At 51.1% G+C, this 7,220-nt stretch overlaps 1 protein-coding gene across 1 annotated transcript; it reads left to right on the plus strand.

Moving 5' to 3' along the window:
• The first annotated feature begins 1,190 nt into the window (after positions 1-1,190).
• On the plus strand, positions 1,191-5,818 carry TMEM106A (transmembrane protein 106A). Its single transcript, XM_006832703.1, has 7 exons — positions 1,191-1,401; positions 2,037-2,100; positions 3,914-4,067; positions 4,546-4,686; positions 4,795-4,838; positions 5,382-5,435; positions 5,698-5,818. Exons 1-7 carry the CDS (start codon positions 1,191-1,193, stop codon positions 5,816-5,818), a joined length of 789 nt encoding a protein of 262 aa, XP_006832766.1.
• Positions 5,819-7,220: the final 1,402 nt, after the last annotated feature.

Raw genomic sequence — 7,220 nt, forward strand, 5'->3', positions numbered from 1 at the left:
GTGGGCGGGGCGAGGGCGGGGGCGGGGCTCCCCGAGACTTCCACTCAAAGCTCGCGGCCGGGGCTGGGCTTCCGCAGTTTTGATTCAGCTTGCTGTCGTTTCTGTCGGTGTTTCCGGGGGTAAGATGCTCTCGGGACCCTTTTTACCTGTTTTCCCTTTCGGTGGCGAGCACCAAGGGGTCCCTAACCCAACAGAGCCATATGGCTACCAAGCTCAACGGCCTCCCTGGTATTCTGGTGGGACTTGAAATTCCAGTTTTTCTCCCTAACCTCCGAGGAGCGCGCTCAACAACTTTGCTCTCCTCAGAGATAGGTCCCTGGGCCCCGCTCCCTTCAATGTGGACCATTCGCTCCCCCAGGACCCCGCAGAAGTGGGGCTGATTGCGGAGGCAACCCTAGCCTCCGCACAGAGGCCTTTCTCCCCAAACACCCTTGGAGAAAGCTTGCCCTCTTGCAGCCGAGAGGAGCCACAGCTCCCAAACCTGAACCAGGTGAGGCTGTTTAGCCTAGGTTTCAGTGTGGCCCACCTTGTCCTCTGAACCTTTTGGGAAGAGTCTGGATTTAGCCTTAACTCTTTGTCTAGTAAAGGGCAGACCTTGGCATTACTAAGAGCCACCCCAAGTCTTACTTTCCTAAGCAGCCTCAGAGTCCATGAGGAAGACTTCACACACCCTGCCAGAGCTGCAGTTAAGTAGATTCTTTAGCCACACCTCTGACCTATCTCACTCTCCCTGTTTCAAAGGGTCCCTGCTTCCCTACTGAGCCAGCGCCTGCCCAGGCTCAGGAACGGACGTTTTTCTTCCACAGCTGAGAGGCTGAACAAACTGTCCATACTGCTGCCTCCCAGCTCTAGGCAACTTCCTTTAAAGTGAATGAAGGCAACTTTCTCAGGAAAAAGAAAGCTCTGCTATTCACAACGGAAGTTCCCTAATGTGAAATAACTTCTGCTTTTCTTCCTCTTGTAAGCAGACTGAGCTTTCCTACATGAGGAAAAGAGCTGAAATGCATGACAGTTTCTGACCTAAGAGCCCTAGGTAATGGCGCAGTTTTACGTACTTGAACCCCCTTAGTGGGAGGCTCTTTGCCAACCTTGAGAGCTTCAGATTAGCATTACAGTCTGGCAGTGCTGACAAGCTGAGCACCGAACTTGAACTTTGTACTTCTCTTATTAGTGAAAAATCCCTCTGAAGGATGGATGAGACTCTCTCCCAGCTGGACTCTCAGAAGGATGAGAGCAAATTGATCCTGTCTTCGGACCCAGCCATTGACAGCAAAACCACCATCTACTCCAACACTGCAAGCAACACGTTCTTTAGTTCCTGTGTACCTTGTAAAAAGGCTTCTAATAATGGGGGCTTTGTGACTTGTCCCACCTGCCAGGGCAGTGGGGAGATCCCCCGAGGTGAGTAGGCCAAGATTCTGAGCTTGACCCAGGGCCAGACCTCCTGAGTGCTCCTTGAATGAGGTTGGGTCTGCTCCGAGCTCTTGGTCACCTAGTCTCAGGCCAGCCAGGGGAGGCTAATTACTCCCGAGCTTGCTGTGGATTGTATTCGGTTGTATTCCCAGCTAGGACTTCCCGATCACTTTGTTGCAGGAGCCAAGCTCTTTGCCTTAAGAATCAGGAAGTTAAAAATGATCTCTCTAAAGCTGGGTGTCTCCGGAGTTGCTGGTTAACTTTCAGAGGTCCCTTATACTTGTTAATGAAAATCTCACTCCCAGGAAGTAGGATTAAGTGACGTTTCATTGTGGGGAAAGCAATCAATGAGATGAAACAAAACTGATCCGCTCTGTAAACCTTCACCCAATTCACAATGAAAAATTAAAAATCTCACTTCAAGGATAGAGATGGAAAGCTGAGCTGCCTACTTGGGTATGTCCTGCTGTGCGGTGAACCCCATCATTCTGGGAGGAGGGCGGAAGAACAGAGGCAGCAGGCTTCTGACATTACTCTAGGAGATAGATGCATCTTTTTGGGAGACTGGCAACGTTGGTCATGACGGCTTCTTGGTCCTCCCTCTCCCCCTTTTCTCTCTACAGCCCTGGAGAAGCAGTTAGTGGCTCTCATCCCCTACGGGGACCAGAGGCTGAAGCCTAGACACACGTAAGTAAGCCTCTCTCTTTCCCCTTGCTCCCCGCTGGGGGCTGGTCCTCTCTGTCTCTCCTATTCTACTGCCCCTGACTTGTCTTCACTGGTTGTCCCCTAGAGAACCTGAGCTTCACTGGGCTCCAATGTACTAGCTCCTTTCCTGGTTTCCGAAGCCCCACGCACAGCTGACAATGCCTTCCGCCCCTTGGTGTCCTTCCCTGAACATCACTGCTCTGCCTGGCACATGCATAGGACCTCTTGGGGCTGCCAGCCCATCCAAGAAGGAGGGGGCAGCCCTGGCTATACTTGGCTTTGGGCCCATTACTTCTCCTCAGAGCTTCCCTTGCCATGGCAGTTGAAGCCTGCTCATTCTCTTCTTGTAGAAATGGAGAACCAGTTGCTCCCTGTGCTGGGACATGCCAGAGTTTCAGAGGCAGCCTAGGGTTTCACTAGGTGCCCTGTGACTCTGATTTTCATCCAGGTTCATTTGACATGAGTCCTTGCAGCTTCCGTTTCAGCCTGGGAGCTCCCACTCAGCCCTCCCCGATCAGAACCTTTCCTAAGATACTAACCAGGTGCAGTTGCTTCATTGTTGTGGTTATTAAGTTACCTTGAGTCCCTTCTGACTCCAGACACCCCACATGTGCAGATTAGAACTGCTCCAGAGAGTTTACAAGAAGCAGATCAATAGGATGGTCCTCTGAGCTGCCTTTGGGTGGATTCAAACTGTCAACCTTTCAGCTGCTAGTAGAGTACTTCAGGATATGCACCACCTATGGACTCCTGTGTCTTTTGTACATATCTGAATTTTGAATCGGATGGCTGGCTGGCTGATGTCCTGTTCCTGAATATTTAACATTAAAATTCAGAAGTCAGGTGGACTCATTTCTACTAGTGCTGAGAGCTGACAGTTTGAGCTCTTGCCATGTGTCACGGCCTGGGATGATTGGTGTTCATAACAACCTGGTATAGGGTTTCCAAGCAGCAGCTGGCGGGTTTGAACTGCCAACCTTGTGGTTCACAGTTCAGTGCTGATCCTAGCACGCCACACCAGGAGTCTGTAGGATCTGAAACGAGTGCTCTCTTATGCATTAAACACCAACTTTCATTCTAATTGATGGCAAGCCCAGGTAGGTCAGATGAAAGTGTGTTCCATAGAGGTTTCAGTGGCTGAGTTTCTGCAAGCAGACCACCAAGCCTCTCTTCTGACATGGCTCTGGATGGATTCCCACCTCCAGATTTTTGGTTAACAGCTGAGCACATTAACTGTATTCACCTCCAGATATTCGTTTCATACATTGTTGTTGTTAAGTGTGGTCAAGTCTGTCCTGACTCCCAGTGACCCTGTATAGGGTTTCCAAGGAGCAGCTGGCGAGTTTGAACTGCTGACCTTGTATATCAAACCAATCTTGCAGTTGAGTGCTTATCCTCTAGCCCCACACCAGGACCCTTTCATGTATTAGCCTATAACAAATCCTCTGAGGTAGGCATAATTATTATGTCCATTTCAAAGATGAGGAGCCTGAGACTTAGAGGGGGAATCACATGGTTTGCTCAGAGTAGTTTGTCAGCAGGTACAAAGGGAATGGAGACCAGTCTGCCTGCCTTGTCCTGCACCCCTTCCTACCCATGTTGAGCCACATTGGATCCTGGGCTGGTCCTCCACATCTGGGAGCTAAATATTGTTGCCGGGAGAAAAACAAGAGCAGAGCATTGTGGTTGAAGAGGAGGGTCTGAACCGCTACCCCACCCCCACCCTCACACACATCCATCAAGTTTCCTTAGTTTTCAAAACCTCTTCTCCAACCCGGCTCTCACTCTCCCACAGGAAGCTGTTTGTATTCCTGGCGGTGCTCATCTGCTTCATGACCTCCACCCTCATCATCTTTTTCCTATTTCCCCGGTCCACCGTTGTGCAGTCTGCAGGCCTCAACTTTTCCACAGTGGCCCTTAATGAAACTGGTATCAGCCTCAACTTAACGGTTAGTGGCTGCTCCTGGGCTCCAGCCCCCACCCTCCCAGCAGCCTTTCTTTGGAGCCTTTGGCCAGCATTGTAACCTGGGCATGGGTAGCTGGGGTTCTGAGAGCACCCAGAGGATGTTGGAAGCCTGGGGAGAAGCAGGGGCAACCATGAGCCGCCAGAAAAGATTGGGGCTCATGATCCCAGATGATCCCAATGAGGGATCAGAATTGAGACCTGATAAATCATAGGATGCAAGGTAAGGGTGCCTGCCACTCCAGAGTGGCACATGGGAAGGAAAATCATTTGGGGTGGAGGAGAGCTCCTGAGTCAGATTCATGTCTTGAACATCACCCTTCACCATGAGGGGCCCCCTGGTACCAATTCTCCACACCTGAGATGCATCATTCATGGAGAGAGGGGCTCAATCAGAGAGGAGAGCAGGGGTTTGGAATTTATTGTCAAGGAAGACCACCCTCATCCCTCGTCTTCATTTCCAGAATGTCTTGAAAATCTCCAATCACAATTACTGTCCTATCACGGTGACCCAGCTGGCCATTGAGGTTCTACACCTCTCACTTGTCGTAGGACAGGTCTCCAAGAACCTCCTCTTGCCCATCGGCCCTTTGGCCAGTGAACAGGTGACTCCCCTCTCCCTGGCCAGCCTGCCTATTGGCAGGTGGATCTGTGTGGTGGTGGGAGGGGAGCACCTGGCATTGTCACTGACCCTATGCCCATTTGGTTGGCAGATGTTTTATGCAGTGGCTAGCAACATTCGGGATGAAAATACATAGTGAGTATCCCTTGATCGCTCTCCTCCCTTAGCTCCTTTACAGCTTAGCAAACCCTGCAACCAGTGTTTGGCCTGCTCTCTTGTGGCCAAAGCTGCAATGTGCAAGGGTTCAGCATCCTCCGCCTCTGCTTTGTTGCTATTAAGTGCCATCTAGTTTCCAATTCATAGCGACCCTGTATAGGGTTTCCTAGGAGAGGCTGGTAAGTTTGAACTGCCAACCTTGCACTTTCAAATCAACATTGCATTATCCCACAGTGCCACACCAGCCTCTGCTTAAATTTGGTTAATCCTTCAATTGTGACTGGTTGTGGAAGATGAGTGTCTTGCTTTCTGCTGAGGGTAGAGCCAGCATGTGTCTGGGGTAAGAAGGGGAGGATTGAGGATTGGGGAGGTGCTGCTAACAGAGTGCCACAGTCACCTTAGATGGTGAAGAGAGCAAGGGAAGGGTGGGGAGGGGGAAGGAGAGGAGGCTGGGACTCTGAGCTTTCTGACTGACTGCTTCATATGAAATATGGTCCCACGTTTAGTCTTTCTCTCTCTCAGCAAAATCTGTACCTGGCAGAAAATCAAAGTCCATCATGTGCTTTTATACATCCAGTAAGTAGACTTGGGGCCCGGACTCCCCTCCCCCACACTGACTCCTGCCCCAAGCTGTCTTCACAAATCTTTGTTGGCTCTTAAGAATAGCAAAATTAGTCCCTTCTATAGGTTGTTACATGCAATTATTGGTGACAGTCACAGAGTTATTGGGAAGCTACAGGCGTACAGGTGGGGCAGTTGTCCCAGATACTCTAGCTGGCAGAGTAAGGGGCAGAAGGAAGTGGGGAGGTCACAGCCCAACACCCTCTTTCTTCTCCAGGGGCACCTTGACCTATTCCTACCTGAGCCATTCAGAGCAGGTGGTTTTCCAGAGCTATGAGTATGTGGACTGCCGGGGAAACTCATCGGTGCCCCACTTGCTGACCCCTCTCCCACCATGACCTATGAGCCCTGCAATCTGGGTACCACCGATCTGTATCTCCCACAATTCTATTGTGCCCAAGGATGGACTATTGTGACCTTGCCCAAGGAAAATTCAACCACGTCCTGCCTCTCCCCTGTCTCCTCCACCACATGCCCACATTCACGCCATCTGATTTGCCATAGGGGCTTGAATTGGATCTGCCTTCAAGACCCTATGCTGAGCACCTTGTTGGCCGAGCTCCCTGGGGCTGACTGCCATCCATGCACCCTTTTCAAGTTCTCTACCTAGTGATAGCAGAGGGACTTTGGGGAGCATCCAGTGCTGCCTCCTGTCCCTTCCTGCTTTGATCATGTTACACAGTGATGGTGGCACTTTTAGTATCTTGCCCTCCGCCCATCTGACAAAATGATTCACCAAGTTCTGTAACCCTGTATCCTCCCTGGTTCATTGTTGCCTTAGGTTCCTGGGAAGACAGAGCTGGGTTCTTCAGGGAAACGCTCCTCTCCACAAAATAGTCCCCATAAAATAGCTTCTCCTCACATCAGGAGTCCAAGCAGAAGAGGGGGTGGGGTGGGGATAGGAGAGTCAAGAGACACTGGAGCACAGGGAAACAGAGCCAAAGCCAGTCATGTTAAAATCGTGCTTATTAAAGGAGAGTCCTGGCCAGTGGTGAGCCTGGGTGAGTGGACACAGGCAGGTCAAACAAAGGCTCTTTGTCCTAGGGGGCCCAGTTGCATTCTCCTGCTCCCCTCACCCCCTCCCAGCCCCATGGAGGTGAAGCTCTTGGTTTCTAGCTAAAGCTGCTTGACTCTGCCCCCTTCCTGCCTTAGCACGGCCCCTTTCTCTGCTCCCAGGAGTCTCTTGCTGTCCTCCCAGCTCTGTGGCAGCACATTGGCAGGAATAGGTCTCAATCCTCTCCTTCATGGTACTCCACTAGTGTTAAAGCACCAGATAACCTGCAGGTACCCACTGGGCTCTATGTGGAGGTGAATTTAGTTCTTCAGCTGAGCAGGAATGGGGTTTGCTTGCTGAAGGGAGGCTGTGGTTTCTATGAATCAGACAGGTGGAGAGAGGCAAAAGTCAAGTGTGCAGTAGGATGGATGGAGAAGGGAAGGATGGTACCTGGCACCTAGTTGGCCGGGACAATGAAGGGAAGGAAGGAGTCCATGCTGTCTCCATGCTTTCACACCTGGGTATTGGGGTAAAGGTGATGCCGTCAAGAGCAAACACGGCCAGAGAGGCCAGGCTGGAGCGTCTGCTGTGCCTAGGTCACTAATGTAAAGGATTTATGTACTAACCAATAAACTACATTTAACAGTGTCCCCAAAAAGTCTCCTGTGAGTGGGAAGGGCTGGTGGACACATCCCTGTTGTGCAGCCTTTTTCTCATGTCGTGGTGGGTGTTGGGGTCTCCTTTCC

The sequence above is a fragment of the Chrysochloris asiatica genome, unplaced genomic scaffold (genome assembly GCF_000296735.1).
Source record: "Chrysochloris asiatica unplaced genomic scaffold, ChrAsi1.0 scaffold00007, whole genome shotgun sequence".
Lineage (NCBI taxonomy): Eukaryota > Metazoa > Chordata > Mammalia > Afrosoricida > Chrysochloridae > Chrysochloris > Chrysochloris asiatica.